General features: G+C 44.9%; 1 protein-coding gene across 14 annotated transcripts; it reads right to left on the reverse strand.

Moving 5' to 3' along the window:
* Positions 1 to 456: 456 nt before the first annotated feature.
* ZKSCAN5 (zinc finger with KRAB and SCAN domains 5) lies at positions 457 to 27067 on the reverse strand. Of its 14 annotated transcripts, none has more exons than XM_078356483.1 (7): positions 26997 to 27067; positions 25290 to 25806; positions 19496 to 19634; positions 12045 to 12127; positions 11652 to 11784; positions 4898 to 5503; positions 457 to 2234 (listed from the first exon to the last, which is right to left on the reverse strand). In XM_078356483.1, exons 2-7 carry the CDS (start codon positions 25701 to 25703, stop codon positions 1093 to 1095), a joined length of 2517 nt encoding a protein of 838 aa, XP_078212609.1. In that variant the 5' UTR covers positions 25704 to 25806; positions 26997 to 27067; the 3' UTR covers positions 457 to 1092. The 14 variants fall into 14 exon arrangements, with proteins under 14 accessions (XP_078212609.1, XP_035137798.1, XP_035137809.1 ...); XM_035281907.3 differs by having other exon boundaries at positions 11652 to 11787; XM_035281918.3 differs by having other exon boundaries at positions 25290 to 25809.
* Between the last annotated feature and the right edge of the window lie 171 nt (positions 27068 to 27238).

The following is a 27238-nucleotide window of genomic DNA, read 5'->3' on the forward strand; positions in this document are numbered from 1 at the left end:
TCTGCCACCTGGGTTCAAGCAATTCTCCTCCCTCAGCCTCCTAAATAGCTAGGATTACAGGTGCATGCCACCACACCCAGCTAATTTTAATTTTTTTATTTTTTAGTAAAGACGGGGATTTGCCATGTTTGCCAGTCAGGTCTTGAACTCCTGACCTCGTGATCCGCCCACCTCAGCTTTCCAAAGTGCTGGGATTACAGGCATGAGCCATGGTCCCTGACTGGGACCAGAACTCTTAATTCACTTTGGTCCAATTCCTTCTATGGGTGTAGTTGCCCTGTGGGTGATACAAGATAAAACAGTCCACAGTTTTGCCTGTCTTCTCTGTCCCCCTAAGGTCCCTCTCCCTTTGCCTTAAGATATGACTGACCAGCACAGTTTCTCCTGAACTGACAAGTTGAACTCCTCCTTCTACTGGCTAAACCTTGAAGTCAGTAGAATCAAACCAAAAACAAGTTAAGAGCGTTTCACAGAGAAGTTATAGATTGAATAAGGCAGCAGAAACACATACCATCCAGCCCCGAACCCCAATTTTGCCAAGATAGAGATACTTTAAATCTGTTTCTTTTCCAAGGGGTCAATGCTCAAAGTGGTAATAGTGACTGGGATATTCTAGTGGTTGGAATAATAATTTCTAGAAAAGGTTCATTGATGAGGTACCAAAATGGACATCATGCTGAAGAATTCTTTCACTGTGTGCTTCCCTGAATAGATAGGCCATCAAACAAGGCAGAATCTACAAATAAAGCTTATTTCTACTGAACTCATGACAATGTTCCTAGTATCAGTTTTGAGTTCAAGTGAAGACTGAATGTCATCTGAAGGCTTTCCTTCCTCGACCATGTCCATGGATTCTCTTCTTGTCTAGATTCCCAAGCATGAAGATGCTAACTAAGCATTTCTCAGTGGGGAACGTGAACATATCTATTATTGTGAGTTCTCCGATGTTCCTAAAGGCTGAGTTCTAACTAAAGGGTTTCAATCTGTAGGTTTGATGGTTACACTGGAAAAATGCTTGAAGCTGTTACTTCGTTCATTATAGAGTATGGTTTCCCTCCAGGAAGGATTCTCTAAAATTGAGTAAGAGCTATTCTACAACAGAGACTCCTTTACACTTAAGGTATTTAAGGGATCTGTCCTCTCATGGCTTCTCAGGTGTTTAAAAAGACTACAACTCCAGCTGAAATTCATTCCACATTCTTTACATTGAAAAGGTTTCTCACCAGTATGGATTCTCTGATGTTGATTAAGATGTGACTTCAGAGTAAAGCCTCTGCCACATTCATTACATTGATGGGACTTTGTGCTGGAGTACATTTTTTGACGTTGTTTGGTGTGGGAACACTGGCCAACATTTTCTCTACATATATCACATTTATAGGGCTTCTCTGCAGTATGAGTTCTATAATGCTGAATGAGGTCAGAACTGTAACCAAAGGCTTTTCCACAGATATCACACTTATAAGGCTGCTCTTGTAACTCAATCTTCTTGTCTTCAATCACTGTCAAGTTCCAACTATATGCTTCCTCACAGATGCCACTTTTTTCATTTTTCTGACCCATGTGGAGCACCTGATGTTCAATCAGGCTAACATATTGAAAAAAGATTTCTCCACATTCACGACACTGATGGGATTTCTCTCGGGAGTGGAGTCGCAGATGTCCAGCCAGGTGGGAACGCCTCCCAAAGCCTTTCCCACATTCATTACACTTGAAGGGTCTTTCCCCACTGTGCACGCTCTGATGCTGAACAAGGTGGGACCTCACTCTGAAGGCTTTCCCACACAAAGGACAAGTGTAGGGCTTCTCACCTGTGTGGACGCGCTGATGCTGAGTTAGGTGCACGCGTTGGTTGTAGCTTTTCCCACATTCCTCACACCTGAATGGTTTCTCCCCAGTGTGTATTCTTTGATGTTGAATAAGATGTGCGCTCTGAATGAAACTTTTCCCACACTCATTACATTTATGTGGTCTCTCTCCAGTGGAGGATTTTTTGTGGACATAGGAGACTTCACTGCAGTTCATCCTCTTTGAAGAGGGTTGTCCTAGTATCTCTTTCATAGGAATTCCCTGCTTTCTATCCAGCTTGCCTTGGAGCTCACAGCCTTCCCCAAAATCTTGACCTTGAGAAATGTTTCTTGGGGTTTTTCCTGACAGCTCCATGTCTGCTTCTGAAAATTCTGAAATTTTCTTCTTAACACTTAATTTTGCATTCTTACTTCTTTTGTCACTGCCTAAAAGAAAATAAAGAGCAAATGCAAGTGTCATCAGTTCTTTTTTTTTGACATTGAGTCTTGCTCTGTCGCCCAGGCTGGAGTGCAGTGGCATGATCTTGGCTCACTGCAACCTCTGCCTCCTGGGTTCAAGTGATTCTCCTGCCTCAGCCCCACTAGTAGCTGGGACTACAGGCATGTATGACCACATCCAGCTAATTTTTGTATGTTTAGCAGAGATGGGGTTTTACCATATTGGCCAGGCTAGTTTCTAACTCCCGACCTTGGGTTATCCGGCTGCCCTGGCCTCCCAAAGTGCTGGGATTACAGGTAGAAGCCACTGTGCCTGGCCCATTAGTTCTTTTATAGAGGAAAAATAAATTCAGGAAAAATGATCAGATGAAACTATGATGTAACAGGAGTAACACAGGTGGATGTGTGTGTGTATTTGATGCCAACAGGATGTAAACAACAAACTTTTGGAAATTTCCAATGAAAAGAGCAAGACACATCTACAGGATGGCAGAATATATCTGCAAACTATGCATCAGACAAAGGACTAATATCCAAAATCTACAAGTAACTCAAACAAATCAACAAGAAAAAACAAATCCCATCAAAAAGTAGACAAATGACATGAAGAGACATTTCTCAAAAGAATATATACAAATGACCAACAAACACATGAAAAAAAAATGTTGGGCCAGGCGCAGTGGCTCACGCCTGTAATCCCAGCACTTTGGGAGGCCGAGGCAGGTGGATCACGAGGTAAGGAAATCGAGACCATCCTGGTCAACGTGGTGAAACCCTGTCTCTACTAAAAATACAAAAAATTAGCTGGGCATGGTGGTGCGTGCCTGTAATCCCAGCTGCTCAGGAGGCTGAGGCAGGAGAATTGCCTGAACCCAGGAAGCGGAGGTTGCAGTGAGCTGAGATCACGCCATTGCACTCCAGCCTGGGAACAAGAGTTAAAACTCCATCTAAAAAAAAAAAAAAAAAAAACCACAACAACTGGATGGTAAGAACTGACAAAAATGGAAAGAATGGGAGCAAAGGATGATGAAGAGGGTATGGAGTCAGGGGATGTCTGACTAGGAGCCAGGAAAAAAGGCAAAATGAGCTGACAAGAAGCACTGTCAAGAGGGTGGGTGATACAGCAATCACTGCCCTCTTCACTTAGCCAAGACTCTAGCCTCAATTTTCCTCCCCTGGCATGTCATGCTTCTCCTTCAGGACTGCTCATCACCTTTATTATCTGCTACCCACAACAGACCGTCAGCTTCATGAGGGCATTTACTGTATCTCTGTCCTGTTCACTATGGATTCTGTGCAACTAGCAACAGACTCTCAATAATATGGCTGGATGTGCAAAACAAGTATTCCCCCTTTAATCCAGAAAAATGAGGAAGGGCTGGGCATGATGGCTCACGCCTGTAACCTCAGCACTTGGGGAGGCCCAAGCAAGAGGATCGCTTAAGCCTAGACATTCAAGACCAGCCTAGGCAACATAGCCAGGCCCCATCTCTACAAAAAATACAAAAATTCGCTGGCTGTGGTGGTGCGTGCTTGTAGGCCCAGCTATGCAGGAAGCTGAGATGAGAGGATTAGTTCAGCCCAGAAAATGGAGGCTACAGCGAGCTGAGATCCCACTACTTCACCTCAGTCTTTGTGACAGAGAGAGACTCTGTCGCGAAACAATCCCCAAAAACAAAAAACCAGAAAATGGGGGAGCCAGATGAGTATTCACTGGGAAACTAGCTATAGAAACAATTAGAGGGAAGGTATAAAAGAAAAGATAACCATTTTAAAGCAATTGGTGGATTTCCCAAATAAGGCAGTCATCGAGTAGAATGGGAAAACACTAGCTCAGAGGATAGCTCAGCTCAACTCAGAACTTAAAAGACACTTTAGTGATTTCTATGCCATGGTGGAAGATGCAGCATGGCTATAAATAATCAAAGCAGATTTTTTAAGAAAGCACCAGGCACAGTGGCTCATGCCTGTAATCCCAGCACTTTGGGAGGCTAAGGCAGGCAGATCACGAGGTCAGAAGATCAAGACCAACCTGGCTAACATGGTGAAACCCCATCTCTAATAAAAATATAAAAAAAATTAGCCAGGCACGGTGGCAGGCACCTGTAGTCCTGGCTACTCAGGAGGCTGAGGCAGGAGAATCACTTGAACCTGGGAGGTGGAGGTTGCAGTGAGCCAAGATCATTCCACTGTGCTCCAGCCTGGGAGACAGAGAGAGATTCCATTAAAAAAAAAAAAAAAAAAAAAAAAATGGGTCAAGCACAGTGGCTCACACCTGTAATCCCAGCACTTTGGGAGGCTGAGGTAGGCGAAACACAAGGTCAGGAGTTCATAGACAAGTGTGGCTAAGATGGTGAAACCCCATTTCTACTAAAAATAAAAAAATTAGCTGGGCGTGGTGGTGGGCACCTGTAATCCTGGCTACTCAGAAGGCAGAGGTTGCGGTGAACTGAGATCATGCCACTGCCCTCCAGCCTGAGCAACAGAGCGAGACTCCTCTCAAAATATAAGTAAGAAAGAACCAAATCATCTATAACCTTTGCCTTTTCCTGCCCCTCCCAGTATCATCTGTGCTGTTGTGCTTTCCTAATAAAACACCTTTTGCTTTTTGCCTCCATTCATCCCCCCAGATATAAACTCCTCACACATACATCTCTGGGATTTCTCCCTGAAGTGGCGTTTCAGGTGTTCAATCAGATGCGAATGGCGACCGAAGTTCTTCCCACACTCGTTGCAGCCATAGGGCCTCTCTCCGCTGTGGACACTGTGGTGCTGAACCAGGTGGGAACTCACTCGGAAAGCCTTTCCGCACACCTGACATTTGTAGGGTTTCTCCCCCGTGTGGACACGCTGGTGCTGGGTGAGGTGCACACGCTGATTGTAGCTCTTCCCACATTCTCCACACTTAAACGGTTTTTCTCCAGTGTGGATGCGCCGATGCTGAATAAAGTTTGAGGCTTGGAGGAAGAATTTGCCACAATCGCTGCATCTGTGGCCTCTCTCACCATGTGTGCTTTGCTTACGGCTGACGTCTGTGATTGCGCCCAGATCCCTTTTTTGGGAAGGATTCTGCCTTGATTTCCCCACGGTGGGGTTGACCTGCCACCTCTGTACCGTGCCCTTAAGGTCACTGACTTCTGCCAAGTCTGGACCCTGGGGAACGCTCCTTTCGGTGTGTTCCGGGGCCATCCACTGTGATTCGGTGTCATCAGAAACCTGCTTCACCATGAGCTCCATATTGTCCCTGGACTCATAATCTGAAATAACACAAGGAGAATTAAAAAAATGAGCTCTTCTCTGAATTTGAAGATATAAAATAAGAGGATAATGAGGTGAAACTGACATGTGCTAGGGACGCATGATTTTGTAAAGTTACCTTTACAGTACTGGGATAGGATGAAAAATATTCAAGCAGAAAAGTAAGGGAGGTTAGGGAAAGAAGAGCTGGCAAAAAAGGTTTACAGGAAGGAGACTGGAAAGCAGTCATTCCACCGTGTGAAGAGGGTCTCCTTTCGGTATGGCACTTACAAATACCTGTATCATCACATTCAGTGTTCTCTCTCTCTCTCTCTCTCTCTCTCTCTCTCTCTGTGTGTGTGTGTGTGTGTGTGTGTGTGTATGTGTTTGAGACAGGGTCTCACTCTGTCACCCAGGCTGAAGTGCAGTGGAGAAATCATGGCTCACTGCATCCTCAACCTCTTGTACTCAAGTGATCCTCCCACCTCCACCTCCCAAGTAGCTAGGACTACAGGTCCACACCACCATGCCCAGCTAATTTTTGTATTTTTTATAGAGACGAGGGTCTCACTATGTTGCCCATGATGGTCTCAAACTCCAGAACTCAAGTGATCCTCCCATCTCAGCCTCTCAAAGTGCCGGGATTACAGACATGAGCCAATGCAATCAGGTGACATTCTTAATAAAATTTGATATCAGGTTATACAGCTAACCCCATCTTCACCTTCCTCTTCATCAGAATTCATAGCCTAGAGAAGAAAGGTAATCTTTCTAGGTTTCTCAATGACCAAAGGATTTGGTATGAATTAATCTAAAGGAAAATAGACATTCTTTCTATATCCAGAGAAGATCCTACCACTTCCAAGAGCTAGATTAACGTTCAGCAGTCACTGAGAAACATGGATGTTTAAGTAGCTATGATTAGTTCCCTTGTGTAACTGTATCAGCAAGATACTTTAGTCAAAACACTGATTTTTTTTTTTTTTTTTGAGATGGAGTTTCGCTCTTGTTACCCAGGCTGGAGTGCAACGGCACAATCTCGGCTCACCGCAACCTCCGCCTCCTGGGTTCAGGCAATTCTCCTGCCTCAGCCTCCTGAGTAGCTGGGATTACAGGCACACGCCACCATGCCCAGCTAATTTTTTGTATTTTTAGTAGAGACGGGGTTTCATCATGTTGACCAGGATGGTCTCGATCTCTTGATCTCATGATCCACCTGCCTTGGTCTCCCAAAGTGCTGGGATTACAGGCATGAGCCACAGCGCCTGACCCAAAACACTGATGTTTAATATGGTTTGCAGAGACAAATCTTCAGTAGTTAACAAAAAATAGAGTATTGGCCAGGGAGGTGGCTCACGCATGTAATCCCAGCAGTTTGGGAAGCCAAGGCGGGCCGTTCACTTGAGGCCAGGAGTTCCTGACCAGCCTCGCCAACATAGCGAAACCCTATCTCTACTAAAAATATAAAAATTGGTATTCTAGTTTTTGTGCCTAAAAAAAAAATACAAAAATTATCAGCTGGGTGAGGTGGCTCACGCCTGTAATCCCAGTACTGTGGGAGGCCAAGGCTGGCAGATCACTTGAGTCCAGGAGTTTGAAACTAGCTTGGCCAACATGGTGAAAACCTGTCTCTACTAAAAATACAAAAGAAGTTAGCTGGGAGTTGTGGCACATGCCTATAATCCCAGCTACTCAGGAGGCTGAGGCAGGAGAATCACCTGAACCCAGGAGGTAGAGATTGCAGTGAGCCGAGATTGCGCCACTGCACTCAAATTTGGGCAACAGAGAGAGACTCTGTCTCAAAAAAAACCAGGGAGTAACATGGCCTATTAAGAATTTCCTAAGATGTTTTTGTGAGAAGAGTTTTCAGTATTACAAAATAATAATACTGAACGTTTGCCTAGTGCTATGAGTCCAGCAATACACTAAGTACTTTACAATTTTATGGCATATTTAATCCTTACAATGACCCTTTAAGGGTCATTATCCTTTTTTGATATAGCCAGAAGTTATAATTCCTAAACAATGAAGACAATTTTAATGTTAACTTGTCATATAACTCCTTTTACTTACCTTCCTAAAAAAGCACTTAAATAGTAAAAACAAGCATATAAAAAAAAACCTATCACAAAACTAACTTGTTATATTTTTTCTTCCCTCATTCCCAGCTACCACAGTATTTTTTCCTCTCTCTCTTTTATTCACATCTACTGTTCTCACAGATTTATTTTATTTTATTTTTGAGACTGGGTCTTACTCTGTCACCCAGGCTGCAGCATAACAGCACAATCATAGCTCGCTGCTACCTCTAACTCTCCGGCTAAAGTGATCCCCCAACTCAGCTTCCCAAGTAGCCAGGACTACAGGCGCACACCACCACGCCTGGCTAATTTTTGTGTATTTTGTAGTGACAGGGTTTGTCTCACTATGTTGCCCAGGCTGGTCTCGAACTCCTGGCCTCAAGTGATCTTCCCTCCTTGGCCTCCCAAAGTGCTGAGAACACAGGAATGAGTTCCTGTGCTCAGCCTGACAGCCTACTCATTTAATTCTCCCCTTGTCTCTCTATGGAGAGATGTCTCCTGAGCCAAGGTCAGTCCTTCCTCCTTCCTGTACCCCGGATCTCACCATACCTTCCTGCTTTCCAGGGATCTCCCCACATTAGCCATCTGCTCCTCCTTTTTTCTTTTCTTTTTTTTTTTTTAAGATAGGGTCTCACACTGTTGTTCAGGCTAGAGTGCAGTGATGTGATCTTGGCTCACTGCAACCTTCGCCTCCTGGATTCAAGCAATTCTCCTGCCTCAGCTGCTAAGTAGCTGGGAGTACAGGTGCATGCCACCATGCCTGGATAATTTTTGTATTTTTAGTAGAAATAGGGTTTTGCCATGTTGGCCAGGATGGTCTTGAACTCCTGGCCTCAAGTGATCCGACCACTTCAGCCTCCCAAAGGGCTAGGATTACAGGCATGAGATATCATGCCCAGCCTATTATCTACTCCTCTTTTTTTTTTTTTTGCTTCTCCTTGCCTTCATATTCTACTCTACTAGTTCTTCTCCAGTAGCATTTAAATATGCAGAAAATTTCTCCCATTAAAAAAACATATGGGCCGGGCATGGTGGCTCATGCCTGTAATCCCAGCACTTTGGAAGATTAAGATGGTTGGATCACCTGAGATCAGGAGTTTGAGACCAGCCCTGGCCAATGAGGTGAAACCTCATGTTTACCAAAAATACAAAAATTAGGCCAAGTACCATGGCTCACACCTGTAATCCCAGCACTTTGGGAGGCCAAGGTGGGCAGATCACCTGAGGTTAGGAGTTCAAGACCAGCCTCACCCATCTCTACTAAAAATACAAAACTAGCTGGGCACAGTAGCACATGCCTATCCCAGCTACTAGGGAAGCTGAGGCAGGAGAATCACTTGAACCCAGGAGGTTGAGGTAAGCTGAGATCTTGCCATTGCACTCCAGCCTGGGCAACAAGAAGGAAACTCCGTCACAAAAGAAAAAAATACAAAAATTAGTGGGACTTGTTGCGGGGCACCTGTAATCCCAGTTACTTGGGAGGCTGAGGTATGAGAATAGCTTGAACCTGGGAGGCAGATGTTGCAGTGAGCTGAGATCGCACCACTGCACTCCAGCCTGGGCAACAGAGCAAGATTCCATCTAAAAAAAAAAAACACAAAAAAAGGAACCAAAAAACAATCCATCTACCCAACCTATTATTCCTTCAGTGACCAGGTCTCTCTTCCCCTTTAGAGACAAAGTCCTTACATTCATCGAGGAATTACGTTTCAAATTCCTCTCCTTTGCAATCTTCAAAGAAACTGTCTCTTGTTCCCCAACACCCTGCCACTCCACAGAAACTGCTGCCTCCAAGACTCATTTATTTATGTTGTAAAAATCTCACTTCCAGATCTGATGGGTACTTTCTTCAATTCTGACCGTCAGTGATGTCGTTATTAATAGAAATCTGCAGATGTGAAAATAATCTAACATGGCCTTCCGAGAGAAGTGAAGGAGGCAGAAACCACAGGGCACATTCTGAATTAGAAGAGTGTACTGATGGGATAAATACAGATGTTGTAATGAAGCGACAGAGAATGAGAAAAACATTGAAATTACACATTTCAAACTGCTTAGAAAATGCTATAGAAAAGAACTATGCCAAGAATCTCAAACTCCGAACTCCATTAGGTACCTGTAAGGTAACTGAAAACGACAAAGCAAGAGTAGCAGGCTCATATTAAACAAAGGAGCTGTTGGAAATTAATTTTAAAAAGAAGAGAGCTTTTAAAATTTGCATTAAATGTAACATTTATACTATATCAGTAATTCACTGAAATAAAAGGCTCCATGAAAAATCAATAATTACTGATCTGATCAATAATTTTAAAGCATAAATTTGATTTTTTTCCACAAAAATGAAAAAATCAAAATAAAAAAAGACTACCACTAAGATCCCAATAGATTAATGAACAGAGGCATGCACAAATAAATTCTAAAAAGGAAATAAATATCAATAGTAATTAGAAATGAAAAATTTAAAAGAGGAGTCAGCTCTATACCTGTTAAATAAAAGCCTGTGAGTGAACTAAAACGCTTAAACAATGTAAACTAACATAATGCTTTTCTTTCTTTTTTTTTTTTTAATAAGACGGGGTTTCAGCCGGGCACGGTGGCTCACGCCTGTAATCCCAGCACTTCGGGAAGCTGAGGCGGGTGGATCACGAGGTCAACAGATCGAAAGCATCCTGGTCAACATGGTGAAACCCCGTCTCTACTAAAAATAAGAAAAATTAGCTGGGCATGCTGTCGCGGGCCTGTAATCCCAGCTACTCAGGAGGCTGAGGCAGGAGAATTGCCTGAACCCAGGAGGTGGAGGTTGCGGTGAGCCAAGATCGCGCCATTGCACTCCAGCCTGGGTAACAAGAGCAAAACCCTGTCTCAAAAAAAAAAAGACGGGGTTTCACCATGTTGGTCAGGCTGGTCTTGAACTCCCGACCTCAGGTGATCCGCCCGCCTTGGCCTCCAAAGTGCTTGGATTACAGGCCTGAGCCACCACACCCAGCCCATAATGCTATTGAAAGAAATTTTGCATTGTGTATGTTTGCATATGAAGACTTCAGTATGACTGATAAAGTGTTTCTTCTAAAAGAATTTACTAAAAACAGGCTAATAGCTATAATCTCCAAAATGTTTACAGGAGTCCTGAGAAATTTATAACTGCTCCAGGGAGCACAAAAAAATATTAGCTTCCAGGATTATAACTTAGTTAGAAATAGGGCCACTAAATTCAAGAAGCAAAAAGACGTGAAATGTAGGTGCCAAGGCGAACCTCATAAAATAGGTATCAGTGACTTAAGAATGGTAATGAAGGCCCCCCAAGTAGCTGGGATTACAGGTGCCCCAAAACACCCAGGTGATTTCTGTATTTTTTGTAGAGACGGCCAGGCTGGTTTTGAACTCCAGACCTCAAGTGATCCACCCGCCTCAGCCTCCCAAAATGCCAGGATTACAGGCATGAGCTACCACACCTGGCAAAATTACCCCATTTATTAAACAGTATAGTAACGACAAAAAATTTGTTAAAGTCCAAAGGCCTCAAGTGATTCTCCCACCTCAGCCTCCCAAACTGCGGGGATTATAGGTGTGAGCCTCACCTGGCAAAATTATCCAATCCATTAAATAGTATAGTAACTATCAAAAATTTGTTAAAAGTCCAAACCTGTTAGTTTTAAGCTCACTCTTTTTATTTATTCTTAAATATTTTAAAAAGAGACAGGATCTTGCTATGTTGCCTAGGCTGGTCTTAAACTCCTGGGTTCAAACAATCCTCCTACCTCAGCCTCCCAAAGTGCTAGGACTACAGGCATGAGCCACCACACCTGGCCTACTCTTCTTGTAAAGCAGTAAAAAGTAAGCATTTGCTAGACTGCAAAAACAATCCGCAAGTACTATCAGTGTTTAATCATACTCTTATTAAGATGAAAATAATGAGAATAAGCTGAATAAAGGGAAAAAAAGTGAAGGTTGATTTATTCTTGTATTAAAAAAAAAGCAAAGTCATAGCACATCAAACATAAATTCTTTCATAGGATGTGCTAGAAATACTCTTTACAAGGTAACAAAATAAAGATGTCCTAATCCATGCAGATGAAATAATTCTTACCCATGGAAGTAATACTCCCATAGTTCTCCTTCCTGTCATCCCTATAAAGGGACTTCTGGGACTGGTCCAAATGTCCCCATTCCTCCAGGATGAAGGATACAGCCACATCAGCGACCTCTTCAATTTTCACCAACTTCTGAAACAGGAGATCTCTACTAAATTCCCATTCCGTATGTCCAAATTTGGAGTGAGGGGAAGAACTGGGCTCATGAAGAAAAGAAATGGGGAGGAACTGTGCCTCAAAGAGGGCAGGAAAGGACTGGGCAGAAAGGAGAAAGGCCAAAAGAATGAAGGCACCAACCCAAGATGGGCCTGGTCACTGGTTAAAGAAACAGAACTCCTGATGAAGGTTCAGGATGGGTCCTCTCTGAGGGCAAAGGGGTGCCAGCTCACCTGGGACCCAGTTGAGAGAAGTGAAGTTGTCAGCTCCTGGCTGTCCTTCAGGGGAAGGGAAGGAACTTGGAGAACAGGAAGGGCTGAGGGAGGAGAAAAAGAGGTTTAAGTGAGAATGTCTTTGTGCCTGGTTCTCATTGCCATCACGTTCCTCTTTTGCTCAGGAATCTGTAACAGCCCCTACTGCATCAAGGCCAAATTCTTCTGCCTAGCTGTTAAGACCCTCTAATTTCTGGATCCTCTCATACTTTGTTATTCCTCCTTTCTTCCAGACTTTCTACTTTGGTCAGGCTAATCCCTGCTTGCCATTCCCCTATAAAGGATGCATTCTATGGCCAGGCATGTTGGCTCACGACTGTAATACCAACACTTTGGGAGGTGGAGGCAGGCAGATCACTTGGGGCTAGGAGTTCAAGACAAGCCTGCCCAACATTGTGAAACCCCAGTTCTACTAAAAACGCAGAATTTAGCCAGGCATGGTGGCAGGGGCCTGCAGACCCAGCTACTCAGCGGGCTGAGGGAGGAGAATTGCTTGAACCTGGGAGGCGGAAGTTGCAGTGAGCCGAGATCATACCACTGCACCCCAGCCTGGGCAACAAAGTAAGACTCTGTCTCAAAAAAAAAAAAAAAAAAAGGGATGCATTATGCTTTGCCAAGATCAAACGTTATTATCTCAAAGAGCCACTAAAGTCCCACATCTTCCATGAAACTGAAGCATTCCTAACAGCACAGGGATGCTCGAGCTTTAATGTACAAATAAATCACCTACCTCACCCAGGGAATCTTGGTACTTGCAGATTCTGATTCAAAAGGCCAGGGGTGAGGCCTGATAGTTTGCAAATCTTTATTTTTTTATTTTATTTTTATTTTGAGACAGAGTCTTGCTCTGTTGCCCAGGCTGGAGAGCAGCGGCACTATCTTGGCTCACTGCACTTTGCCTCCAGATTCAAGCAATTCTCCTACCTAAGCCTCCTAAATAGCTGTGATTACACCACCATAACCTGCTAATTGTAGTTTTAGTAGAGATGGAGTTTCACCACGTTAGCCAGCCTATTCTCAAACCTCAGTGATCCGCATGCCTCAGCCTCCCAAAGTGCTGGGATTACAGGCATGAGCCACCGCACCAGCCCCTAGTTTGCATTTCTAATAAGCTCCCAGGTGATGCTGGTGCTACTGTTCCCTGGACCACTCTTGGATTACCATGACCTCAGAAATCCCTTCCAAAATTTCCATGGTTACTTTCTATTCAGTCAGGAAGTGTGTGTTAAATAGGGCGCGGTGGCTCAAGCCTGTAATCCCAGCACTTTGGGAGGCCGAGGCGGGTGGATCACGAGGTCAAAAGATAGAGACCATCCTGGTCAACATGGTGAAACTCCACCTCTACTAAAAATACAAAAAATTAGCTGGGCATGGTGGCGCATGCCTGTAATCCCAGCTACTCAGGAGGCTGAGGCAGGAGAAATGCCTGAACCCAGGAGGTGGAGGTTGCGATGATCCGAGATCATGCCATTGCACTCCAGCCTGGGTAACAAGAGCGAAACGCCATCTCAAAAGAAAAAAATCTAGTCGCTATCTAAACAGACAAAACAATTCTTACCTTGGTAAATTACTGTCTAATGCAAGCTTGTCCAACCTGAGGCCCAGGATAACTCTGAATTTGGCCCAATACAAATCTGTAAACTAACTTTTTTTTTTTTTTTTTTTTTTGTGAGACAAGGTCTTACTCTGTCGCCCAGGCTGCATTAGTGCAATCTCAGCTCACTACAATCTCCGCCTCCTGGGTTCAAGTGATTCTCCTGCCTCAGCCTCCGAAGTAGCTAGGATTACAGGTGCCCACGATGACACCCAGCTAATTTTGTTTTGTTTTGTGTTTTTAAGATGGAGTCTCGCTCTGTCTCCTAGGCTGGTGTACGGTGGTGCAATCTTGGCTCACTGCAACCTCCAACTCCTGGTTCAAGCCATTCTCTGGCCTCAGTCTCCTGGGTAACTGGGACTACAGAGGAGCGCCACCCCACGAAGTCAAGAGATCAAGACCATCCTGGCCAATATGGTGAAACCCTGTCTCTACTAAAAATACAAAAATTAGCTGGGCGTGGTGGCGTGCCTATAGTCCCAGCTACTCAATAGGCTGAGGCAGGATAATTGCTTGAACCTGGGAGGCGGGGGTTGCAGTGAGCTGAGATCGCCCCACTGACTCCAGCCTGGCAATGGAGCGAGACTCTGTCTCAAGAAAAAAAAACAGTTTACCCAAGTTCCCATGTGACCACTGAGGCAGGAGCACTTACAGAGTGGAAGGGGGAGGCCAGAGCAGCAGCAAAGCCTTTCCCCAGAAAGTGACTCTGGGCAGTAGGAATGGAGATCAGGGAGATGGGAGGCTTTCTCTACAGCAGGAATAGCACGCACAACATCCGGACAGTCTCACTTCGGAAGCTAGGGACCATCTGACCCCATGAGGTCACCTCTGCTTGCTCTTTGTCTAAGATCCATGGCACATCTGGATCTCACCGTCCATGTGTGTGCCCTGACTTGCACAGATCTGCCTGGGATTAAGCTGTAACCTGACAGTTGAGATCCTGTTACGATTTAGATATGGAGTCCTGGAGATCTCAGGGCATCCATGGCTTGCTGATTTCCAATGACTAGGAAATAAGATGCAATCACACGAAAAGGACAGGACAATGGTTACAGATGAAAGCGAAAAGCAGAGAAAGGAACTGAAACCCGGAGTGGCTAAAGACTGAAAACAGACATGGATGAAAGTGGTGAATAAGGTTTACGTCTGAAAAGAAAAAAAAATAAAAGAGAACAAGAACAAGAAAAATACACGTCCAGGTGTGTAAAATAAATAAATAAGAGAACAAGAAAAAGGTCTATGTCTGAATGAAGGCTAATTTTGCTAAAATAAACCGGCTAGGGTCTGATGAACAGGGCAGAGAGGATGAGAAGTACCTAGAAACAGAGGACAAATGAAGCCTGGTGGAGAGAAACCCTGAAAGCAGAGGAACCCAAGTGACTTGAGGAGGGAGATGTCTGTGCCTGAAAGAAGCTGGTGCTATGCCAGATATAACTGAAGGGGAGGAAGGCAGCAAATCATACTGCCACGTATGTACCTATGCAACTATCTTGCATGTTCTTCACATGTACCCCCAAACCTAAAATGCAATAAAAAAAATTAATTAAATTTAAAAAGTAAAAAAAAAAAAAAAAAAAAAAAGAAGAAGCTGGTGCTAAAACAAAGATGAGGTGTGGCCAAGCATAGTGGAGCTTGTCTGTAATCCCAGCTACTCGGGAGGCTGAGGCAGGAGAATCACTTGAATCTGGGAGGCAGAGGTTGCAGTGAGCCAAGATCGCACCATTGCACTCAAGCCTGGGCAACACAGTGAGACCCTGCCTCAAAAATAAAGCAAAGACAACATGGCTCAGAAGAGGGAAGGAGGATAGATTTAGGCTGCTTGGGTTCAAATCCCAGCTCTGTTGTTCCATAGCTTTGTGACTTTGGACAAATCAACTTAACTTCTTGATGCCTCAGCTTAATTTGTTTTTATTAAGACAGAGTCTCACTCTGTCACCCAGACTGGAGTGCAGTAGCGCAATCTCCACTCATTGCAACCTCTGTTTCTTTTCTCAGCAGTTTAAAATATCATTTAAAATTTATTTTTTAATAGAGACAGAATCTCGCTCTGTCACCCAGGCTGGACTGCAGTGGCACAATCACAGCTCGTTGCAGCCTTGAACTCCTGGGTTCAAGCAATCTCCCACCTCAGCCTCTGCCATAGCTAGGACCACAGGCGTGCGCCACCACGCCTAGCTAATTTTTGTTTTTTTGTTTGTTTTTGGAGATGGAGTTTTGCTGTTGTGGCCCAGGCTGGAGTGCTGTGGTGTGATCTCAGCTCACCACAACCTCTGCCTCCCAGGTTCAAGTGATTCTCCTGCCTCAGCCTCCCGAGTAGCTGGGATTACAAGCACCTGCCACCACACCAGACTGATTGTATTTTTAGTAGAGATGGGGTTTTACCATGTTGGTCAGGCTGGCCTCCAACTCCTGACCTCAGGTGATCTGCCCACCTCAGCCTCCCAAAGTTCTGGGATTACAGGCGTAAGCCACCGCACCCAGCCAATTTTTGTATTTTTTGTAGAGGCAAGTTTTTGCCATGTTGCCTAGGCTGGTCTCAAACTCCTGGGATCCAGAGATCCACCTGCCTTGGCCTCCCAAAGTGCCAGGATTATAGGCATAAAGCTACTTTTTCCCTACCAAAAAGATCACTAACACCTGTGTTTAGCTTTCACTGAACACAGTTGAGAATTCCGAATTTTTCATTTGCTGCCCCTATTGACAAAGAGGAAAATTTGCAGAGGATGACTATTATCAGGCAATTCAGGAGATGACAAAGAAAGACAGCAGCCCTCTCTAATGAGAACGATGAAATTGAAAGTATAGAGATTCTAGAATAAATTTCAAATGATAACATCCTAGATAAATATTCTTAAACTCAAGAATCAACGATGAGGGGGGAGCTGGGGAGGGATAGCCTGGGGAGAAATGCCAAATGTGGGTGAAGGGGAGAAAGGAAGCAAAACACACTGCCATGTGTGTACCTATGCAACTGTCTTGCATGTTCTGCACATGTACCCCAAAACCTAAAATGCAATAAAAAATTTAAAAAAATAAAAATAAAAGAATCAACGATGAACAGATTTCTAATTCCAAAAAGGAAAATGGCATTCTCATGAGTCATTCAACAAGGACTTCATCACACAGTATTTTACAATAAGATCCTGGAGTATCGCATTTTGATAGAAAGACTAAATTTGCTAAAAATATTGTGTGACCATATTCATCTTTTTTTTTTTTTTTTGAGTTAAGGTCTCACTCTCTCAGCCAAGCTGGAGTGCAGTGGCACAATCTCAGCTCACTGCAACCTCCACTTCCTGGGTTCAAGTGATTCTCATGCCTAAGCCTCCCAAGTAACTAGGATTACAGGCACGTGCCACCACACCCAGCTAATTTTTGTATTTTTAGTAGAGACAGCGTTTCACCCTATGGCCAGGCTGGTCTCAAATTCATGACCTCAAGTGATCGACCCGCCCTGCCCTCCCAAAATGCTGGTATTACAGGCATGAGCCACTGCACCTGGCCTCTTTCATCTTTTATGATGTTCGTACATAAAAATGTACTTGATATATTAAAGTTTCTAAAAAGCTGTTTTTCACTATCCTTTGATTCATCTATAAATTATTCATAAAATGACTCTTAAAATAGAAAAAAATGAGAAAGATCTACTGGCCTCACAGGGTCAATAGTGAGATCTATTTTTCCTGGTACCCAGAGGGTTAAATGAGTTCGTTCAGGGAAATGCAGTTCCAGCACAGAGTACTTGCTATGGAAGCCATATTGCTGCTGTTGCTGCTGTTATTTTTATCACAGTGAAAGGAAAGCTGGAAATGATTAGGGCAGGGACACACGTCAAGGGGAAGACCTGACCAATAAAGAGAGCCTAGAAGTCTGGAATTAAACCGAGAAAATACAGTCCCTTATCCACAGTCTCTTATCCACAATGCTGAAATCCGAAACCTTAAATACCAAAGGTGTTTTTCTTCTTTTCATTAAACTTAGGCGTTGAAGTAATCTGACAGCAAAATTTTACCTGATGTGAAGGTATTTCAAGTCTATTTAATGAACTTACTGTAAAAATGCCCACATTTTACTGCAGAAATCTTAGGGTGTGTGATTATGGGATTGCTACTGTGATGTGTGGTATATTGACCCTGTTGCTAGTGTGATATGTGGTATATGAATCATATTACCCAAAAAAATAAAAACTAAAATACATAAATAAATAAATCGTATTACTTTACTAAATCTGCAAAATGCTGAATTCTAAAATATATCTGATACCAAACCCTAAAATATATCTGATTAGGGACTGTGGATTTGTGAACACATGTCATAATATAATATACAGCTGTTCCTTTTTTCTAACTTGAGGTGTAGCTAAGCCTGGTTCATAAAACTGAGGAAGGGAGGGAGAAGGAGAAAATAAATGTTTTAAAGGTCATTGTGAAATGCTACTTCAAATTAGATTTCAATGTGAGTAAATGAGCCAGAAATGAATGCAATCGGGAACTGGGGAGGTTTTTTTTTTTTTAACATAAGCATTAAAACAAGAAAATCTATGAGGGAGGCTGAGCATGGTGGCTCACACCTCTAATGCCAGCACTTTGGGAGGCCAAGGTGGGCGGATCACTTGAGGTCAGGAGTTCAAGATCATCCTGGTTAACATGGTGAAACCCATTCTTTTTTTTTTTTTCCCCAACAGTCCTCTAAGTCTTAACTCAGGTGAAACCCATTCTCTACTAAAAATACAAAAATTAGCCAGGTAAGGTGGCAGCCACCTGTAGTCCCAGCTACTCAGGAGGCTGAGGTGGGAGAGGTAGGAGAATCGCTTGAATCCAGGAGGCAGAGGCTGCAGTGAGCCAAGATTATACCACTGCCCTCCATCCTGGGTAACAGAGTGAAACTCTCTCAAAATTAAAAGAAAGGGCAGGCACAGTGGCTCCCGTCAAAATCCTGGCACTTTGGGAGGCACTGTTGTAATCCCAGCACTTTGGGAGGCCAACGCAGGAGGATCACAAGGTCAGGAGTTAGAGACCAGCCTGACCAACATGGTGAAACTCCGTCTCTACTAGAAATACAAAAATTAGGTGAGGCTCGGTGGCTCACACCTGTAATCCCAACACTTTAGGAGGCTGAGGTGGATGGATCACAAGGTCAGGAGCTCAAGATCAGCCTGGCCGAGATGGTGAAACCCTGTCTCTACTAAAAATACAAAGTAATTAGCCAGGCATGGTGGTAGGCGCCTGTAATCCCAGCTACTCAGGAACCTGGGAGGCAGAGGTTGCAGTGAGCTGAGACCACGCCACTGTACTCCATCCTGGGCAACAGAGTGAGACTCTGTCTCAAAAAACCAACCAACCAACCTAGCCAGGTGTGGTTGCACACACCTGTAATACCGGCTACTCAGGAGGCTGAATCACTTGAACCTGGGAGACGGAAGTTGCAGTGAGCCGAGATCATGCCACTGTACTCTAGGCTGGGCAACACAGTGAGATTTCATCTCAATAAATAAATAAATAAAAATCTATGAGGGAGAAGCAAAAATCTGTGATACTTTTGTAAAAGACTGTAGCTCTTTTAACAGTCCCTGTACCCGGAGCTGTCATCATTTGCACTGTAGCTTTTCAATGAAACTGGTGTAATTCCTAGCCATTCCAGGAATGGCTTTCATTGAACACCAGGAACTCAACTCCAGGTCCCCGGCCTTTCCCTACTTCTAGACCCTGCAAGTTGTAGAGAGGCTGCTCAACCTAGAGTCTCTAGCAGATGGTGCCTGCCACGTAGCCAGCCACCCACTCTTGAGCCATATCTGTTCCACTGAACTGCTTAGCCTCACCATTTTCCTCCAGGAGATGAGGCTTCTGTGGTGCTTGCTCAGGCTGGGTGTCCACAGTCAGGGGCTGGTGACTAAAGGACTCCTGCACTGCTCCAGGTGGTGCCATCTTCTGAGGAAGCACATCAGGGCAGGCAACAATCTAACAACCACAACCACAACCGATCAGCACAGTTACAGAGACAGCCATGAAAGAAACCAGTAGAGTCACAGTGGACTTCCATTCATCCCTTTGCCAAATATTTAATGCGCATCTACAATGAGCCAGGCACCGATTATGCAGTTATTTAATAAACATGGTTTACTTCTAGTTGGAGAAGACGTTCAGCAAATACAACAAAACACAAATAAATACATAATTACAAACTGGGCTATATGTTGGAATGGAAAAGAAATTGATTCCATGAGACGGAACAGAGGAAACCTGTTTTAGACTGGGAGGCCAGGGAAGGCTTTCCTGAGGAAGTGTCCTTAAGTTAACACTGAAAGGGTGAGAAGAAGCTAGCCAGAAAAAACACAGAAGTGACTCAGGCAGAGAAAACATTCAAAAACTCTCGCAGGGCCAGGCGGGGGTGGCTCATGCCTATAATCTCAACACTTTGGGAGGCTGAAGCAAGAGGATCGCTTAAGCCCATGAGTTCAAGACAAGCCTGAGCAACACAGTGAGACTCCGTCTCTACAAAGGCTTAAAAATTAGCCAGGCATGGTGGCGTGCCCCTGTGGTCCCTGCTACTCAGGAGGCTGAAGTGGGAGGAGGCTCAAGGCTCAAGTGAGCTATGATTACACCACTGCACTCTAGCCTGGGCAACAGGGCAAGACCCTGCCCAAAGAAAGAAAGAAAAGGGCTGGCCAGACGCGGTGGCTCACACCTGTAATCCAAGCACTTTGGAGGCCAAGGTGGGCGGATCACCTGAGGTCGGGAGTTCAAGACGAGCCTGACCAACATGGTGAAACCCCATCTTAAAAAAAGAAAAAAGAAATAAAAAAAAAAAGAAAAGGGCCAATGTGGTGGCTCATGCTTGTAATCCCAGCACTTTAGAAGGCTGAAGCGGGATCACGAGGTCAGGAATTCAAGATCCGCCTGACCAAGATGGTCAAAACACCATCGCTACTAAAAATACAAAAATTAGCTGGGTATGGTGGTGGGTGCCTATAATCCCAGCTACCTGGGAGGCTGAGGCAGGAGAATCATTTGAACCCAGGCAGCAGAGATTGCAGTGAGCCGAGATTGCGCCACTGCACTCCAGTCAAAAAACAAAAAAAGAAAGAAAGAAAAAGAAGAAAGGAAAGAAAGAAAACAAAATTCTCAGGCAGAAAGAGGATGTGTGGTATAGTCAGGAAGCCATAAGAAGGCCAGTGTGTGAAGAGGAACGGGTGGTGAGAAGGGAGATTGGAATGGTCATCACAGCACTCAGGAAGTCACACTGGACAGACCAACACCGAGACTGAAGCAAGCTCATGCCCTGCATGCTACAGTCCTCCACCTTTCCGTTCTTGGCTCTTGCTCAGCCCTAGAAACACACAATTACTCTGCCACAACCACTCTCTAGAACCTGCCTATTCTGGCAGGAACTAGCTCACTACTAACATATTGGAATGTAGTGAGTTCCTATCCTCTTTTCTTCCTCCCTTAGGTTTCAAAGCACTTTTTTTTTTACTCCTCCTGCTACTGGCAAAATGTGGTGAAGGAGTTCCATTAAGAGATGGCTGCAGGCTGGGCATGGTGGCTCATGCCTGTAATCCCAACACTTTGGGAGGCAGAAGCGGGAGGATGACTTAAGCTGAGAAGTTCAAGACCAGCTTGGGAGACATGGTGAGACCACACCTCTACTAAAAATACAAAAATTAGCCAAGCCTGGTGGTGTACATCTATAGTCCCAGCTACTAAGGTGGCTGGGGTGGGAGGATCACTTGAGCCTGGCAGGCAGAAGTTGCAGTGAGCTGAGATTGCACCACTGCACTCCAGCCTGGATGACAGAGCAAGATTCTGTCTCAAATAAATACATAAATAAATAAAAATAAAAAATAAACAAACTCCATTAACCATAAAATAAAATACTTACCTGACTGTATAAAAATTTTAAACACTGGCTGGACATAGTGGTTCACACCTATAATCCCAGCACTTTGGGAGGCCAACAAAGGAGATCCCTTGAGCCCAGGAGTTCCAGACCAGCCTAGGCAACTTGGCAAGACCTCATCTACAAAAAAAAATTTTGGGTGCCGGGTGTGGTGGCTCACTCCTGTAATCCTAACGCTTTGGGAGGCCAAGGCAGATGGATCACGAGGTCAGTAGTTCGAGACCAGCCTGGCCAATATGGCAAAACCCCATCTCTACTAAAAATACAAAAAGTAGCTGGGCGTGGCAGCAGGCACCTGTAGTCCCAGCTACTCAGGAGGCTGAGGCAGGAGAATCACTTGAACCCAGGAGGCAGAGGTTGCAGTGAGCCGAGATTGCACCACTGCACTCCAGCCTGGGTGACAGAGCAAGACTCAGTCTCAAAAAAAAAAAATTTAATTAGCTGTATGTGGTGGCAAGTGCCTATAGTCCTAGCTACTCAAGAGGGTCACTTGAGGCCAAAGATCAAGGCTTCAGTGAGCTATGATTGTGCCACTGCACTCCAGCCTTGCCAACGGCCAGCTGGACAACGGAGCAAGACCCTATTTCTAAAAAAAAGAAAACGTGAAAAACAAAATCTCCACAAGCAAAGACAAACCACAAACTGGAAAAGTAACGCTTACAACTCATATGACAGACACAATGCTTATTGTTTCTAGTAAGTTAAAAAATATAGACAAGGAACATAAACAGATAATTCACCAAAATAGGGTACACAAATAACCCATAAAAATATATGCTGTGGGCCGGGCGCGGTGGCTCACGCCTGTAATCCCAGCACTTTGGGAGGCCGAGGCAGGTGGATCACGAGGTCAACAGATCAAGACCATCCTGGTCAACATGGTGAAACCCCGTCTCTACTAAAAAAAACGAAAAATTAGCTGGGCATGGTGGCGCGTGCCTGTAATCCCAGCTACTCAGGAGGCTGAGGCAGGAGAATTGCCTGAACCCAGGAGGCGGAGGTTGCGGTGAGCCGAGTTCATGCCATTGCACCCCAGCCTGGGTAACAAGAGAGAAACTCCGTCTCAAAAAAAAAAAAATTATATATATATATATATATATATATATATATATATATATATATGCGCTGTGGTCGAAAGAAATTCCAATCGAAATTTCACAGAAATGGCCGGGTGCAGTTGCTCACACCTGTAATCCCAGCACTTTGGGAGGCTGAGGCGAGAGGATCACCTGAGGTCAGGAGTTCAAGATCACCCTGGCCAACATGGTGAAACCCCATCTTTACTAAAAATACAAAAGTTAGCTGAGCCATAGTGGCACATGCCTGTAATTGCAGCTACTGGGGAGACTGAGGCAGGAGAATCATTTCAGCCTGGAAGGGTGTAGTGAACCGAGATCGTGCCATTGCACTATAGTCTGGGCAACAGAGTAAGACCTTGTCTCAAAAAAAAGAAAGAAGAAAGGAAAGAAAGAAAGAAAGAAAGAAGGAAGGAAGGAAGGAAGGAAGGAAAGAAAAATTTCACAGGAATAAAATATTGCATCTTTTTTGTTTGTTTGTTTGAGACGTAGTCTCTCTGCACCCAGGCTGCAGAGCAGCGGCATGATCTCGGCTAACAGCAACCTCTGCCTCCTAAACTCAAATGATTCTGCTGCCTCAGCCTCCTGAGTAGCTGGGAATACAGGTGCGTGCCACTATGCTCCGCTAATTTTTTGTATTTTTAGTAGAGATGGGGTTTCACCATGTTAGCCAGGATGGTCTCGGCCTCCCAAAGTACTCGGATTACAGGCATGAGCCACTGCACCTGGCTTAAAATATTGCATCTTATGTATTGAAATCATCACAAATTTTGATAACATTGTGTTATCAGGCTATGGCCAAAAAATTTCTCTCACATACTGTTGGTGGTACTCTAAATTATTATAATCTCTATGAGGGAACCAACCTGTCAATAGCTATCAAAATTACAAATGTACTTCTAAGCCAACAATTTTGAATTTCAAGCATTCCTTCTAGAATTAATTTTATGTACTATTTTTTTTATTTAATTTTTTTTTAATTTTTACTTTTTTTTGAAACAGGGGGTCCCTCTGTCACACAAGCTGGAATGCAGTGGCAAAATCACAGCTCACTGTAGCCTCAAACTCCCAAGGTAAAGGGATCCTCCTGCCTCAGCCTTCTGAGTAGCTGGAAGTATAAGTACAATGCCACCATACCCAGCTATATTTTTTGTTTGTTTTTTCCAGTAGAGATGAGATCTCGCTATGTTGCCCAAGCTTGTGGAACTCCTGATTTTGTTTTGTTGTTGTTGTTGTTTTTTGGTTTTTTTTGTTTGTTTGGTTTTTTTTGAGATGGAGTTTCGCTCTTGTTACCCAGGCTGGAGTGCAATGGCGCAATCTCGGCTCACCGCAACCTCCGCCCCCTGGGTTCAGGCAATTCTCCTGCCTCAGCCTCCTGAGTAGCTGGGATTACAGGCATGCGCCACCGTGCCCAGCTAATTTTTTGTAATTTTTAGTAGAGACGGGGTTTCACCATGTTGACCAGGATGGTCTTGATCTGTTGACCTCGTGATCCACCCGCCTCGGCCTCCCAAAGTGCTGGGATTACAGGCGTGAGCCACCGCGCCCGGCCGTTGTTGTTGTTTTCCACCCAAATTTCATCTTGAAAGAAATCCTGGTCTTAAGTGATCCTACCACCTCAGCTTCCCAAAGTGCTGGAATTACAAGGGTTAGCCACTATGCCCAGCCCATATATCGATATACACACATACATATGTATATTGTATACATACATATATATACACACACGAGATATTAATTGAAGCAAAGAATTGTTATAACACAAATTTAGAGGCCAGGCGCAGTAGCTCACACCTGTAGACCCAACACTCTGGGAGGCTGAGGCGGGCAGATCACAAGGTCAGGAGATCGAGACCATCCTGGCCAACATAGTAAAATCCGTCTCTACTAAAATACAAAAAATTGGCGGGGTGTGGTGGTGCGTGTCTATAGTCCCAGCTGCTTGGGAGGCTGAGGCAGGGGAGTCACTTGAACCTGGGAGGTGGAGACTGCAGTGAACCAAGATCACATCACTGCACTCCAGCCTAGTGACAGAATAAAACTATGTCTCAAAAATAAAATAACACAAATTTAGAAACAATCTCAAGGAACAATTTAAATGGAACAACTCAAACTCTTCCATAGAAGTAAACATACAATGCAGTTTCAAAGAGTGAGACAGCTGTAGTGGCAGTGGCATGGAAGATACCAAGAAATAAGAAAAAAAGAGGCAGAAGTCCATAGTGACTTAAAAGACATTTGTGTTTTTCCAAAGTATGAGACATATATATGCTTATACATACAGAATATGGTATAGCTCTGTAAGAATACACAGGTGAGAACTAGGTTGTTGAGAAGTTAGGGATGGGAGGAAAACTTACTTTTCATTACAACCTTATGTACCTCTTTGAATTTTGTATTATGTCACTCAAAACATAAATACAGTAATTTTAAAAATAAATAAAATCGCAGATGGTCTTCTACAGGTTAACACACTGGATATTGCTTCTCTTTGCTGGAGTGGCAGGAAGTCACAGGGTACCTAATCCCAGGAGAACAAAAGAATATGAATGAAGCACCAGAGGGCTAAGAATCTCACCGCTGCTCAGCAGATCCTTTACTCCTCTCCTTCATTTCTCATATAGCTTCTCTTTGACTCACCTGCTGTCTGCGTTCCTCAAGTTCTCGCTGTATGTTTTCTACCACGGCTACTGCCTCTTCTCCACTTTCAGGGTGATGTTCTCTCACCCAGGGCTGGAACTCTTCAGGCAGGATAGTCAGGAACTGCTCCAGCACCAGCAGCTCCAGGATCTGCTCCTTAGTGTGTAGTTCTGGCCTCAGCCACTCACAGCAGAGAACCCGGAGTTGGCTGAGAGCCTCCCGGGGTCCTGAAGCCTCATGGTACTGGAAGTGCCGGAAGCGCTGGTAGAAAGTTTCAAACGTTGGCGGATTGTACTCCTGCATCCAGGTGCAGTCTTCTTCTTCCACTTTCACTATGAGAAGGTCTTCCTGCTCCTGGGAATTCTCAGCTGGGGGATCTAAGTCTATAACTTCCCGGGATTCGGTCATTATCATTCCAACTCAGAGAGAAGTCTCTAGAGGCTGGCAGTGTTACACTGAACCAATTGGTTCTCTGCTCTTTAAGATCTTCTGAAGGACACTCTCAGTAGCATACAACCTACTGATGTATTGGGAATTATCATTAGCAAAGACAGATGGCAAAGAGATCATCTATACTAAAGATGACCACTCAACAAAGTAATCTACTTAAAAATAGGGACTACAAGGTAGCCATCACTTCACCCACAAAATGATGACTAATAGGGAATATCCCCCAACATTTTAAAAATGTAAAAGAGAGCCATACAAATCTAACATCAGGCCCAACCTAAAACAGTTTTAGAGTGAAGAACTTTACATTTCATATAAATAACGGGACAAGACTAACTAGTCCAGACGCAGCCGCTCCTTCTCTCTACCATAAGACAAACTTAAGTCGGAATAGGGGTGAAAATCACAATGGTCAAAACGGGGCCTGTCCTCTAAGCTGCAAGAGCTTGACAGGCCAACGGGAGACTCCATCTGTCCCAAGAGAAGCAGTGTCTATAAGGTACAGATCTGGACCTGGATTCCTCAGAATGGCCCCTGATCAAATACAGAGACTGTGGCCTCGTCAAGGTTAGGGACAGGACCCCGGTCCAGACACAAAGCCCCTGTCACCTCCCCTCAAGGCCCCACTCTTGGGGAGCTCTCATGGAACACCAAGCTCCCCGCAGCTGAGGCTAGGAAGATGCGGTTCTTCCTACAGAGAGAAACCGAAGCCGACACTTCCCAAGACTTCCTCGCCGGAAGTAAGCAAATCCAATCTTCCCCAGGGCAACGGGGTTAAACCCCACCCCCCCAGCACTTCCGCGTCCTCTCTAGGAATCCCGGAGGACCACGCCTCGCAGCGGGGGATGGACCAATCGGCTGGGAGATGGGACGCAGGTTCCGAGTCCCAACCCACCCCCAGTGACTCGGCCGTCCCCAGGACCCCCGAAGCCGCTGGCGCAGCATCACCATAGCGCAAGGCAAACGGAGTCACCCTCTCCCCTGCTCCACCCCAAAGCCATTCAAAGAGGCCGAGCTCCTCCCTTTCGGTAGGGTGGGGGGAGGGGCGGGGCCTCCGGGGTTGCGTGACGGTTGCTCGTGTCTGATTGGCCGGGGAGCTTGCGCCTTCCCTTACCCGCAACGCTCTGCGCCCCTATTCGAAGTAGGTCTGTACCTTGCTGAGAGCCCGCAAACCTCGCTTATGTTGAATTTGTGGCCCTTAGGTTTTTTTCACCCGCACCCTCGCTCTCTCACTACCCACTTTCCAAACACACCCACCTCTTTACCACCACAGCCGGCTCAGAGGGCAGACATCTTCAACGTCACACCCGCGAGTCGCAGGGGCCGGCGGCTCACGGGACTACAACTCCCAGAAGGAGCCGCGCGGGACTCGCCGGTTGGCCAATGGGGGCGCGGCTCTCTTTGCAGGCTCGGTCTCCCGAACCCATCAGAAGGCGGCAGGGCAGGGAGGCGTGTCCTCGGGGTGGCTGGAAGGCTGTGGTTGGGCGGAGGCAAGGAGT

Source organism: Callithrix jacchus, chromosome 2 (assembly GCF_049354715.1).
Source record: "Callithrix jacchus isolate 240 chromosome 2, calJac240_pri, whole genome shotgun sequence".
In the NCBI taxonomy this organism is placed as follows: Eukaryota; Metazoa; Chordata; class Mammalia; order Primates; family Cebidae; genus Callithrix; species Callithrix jacchus.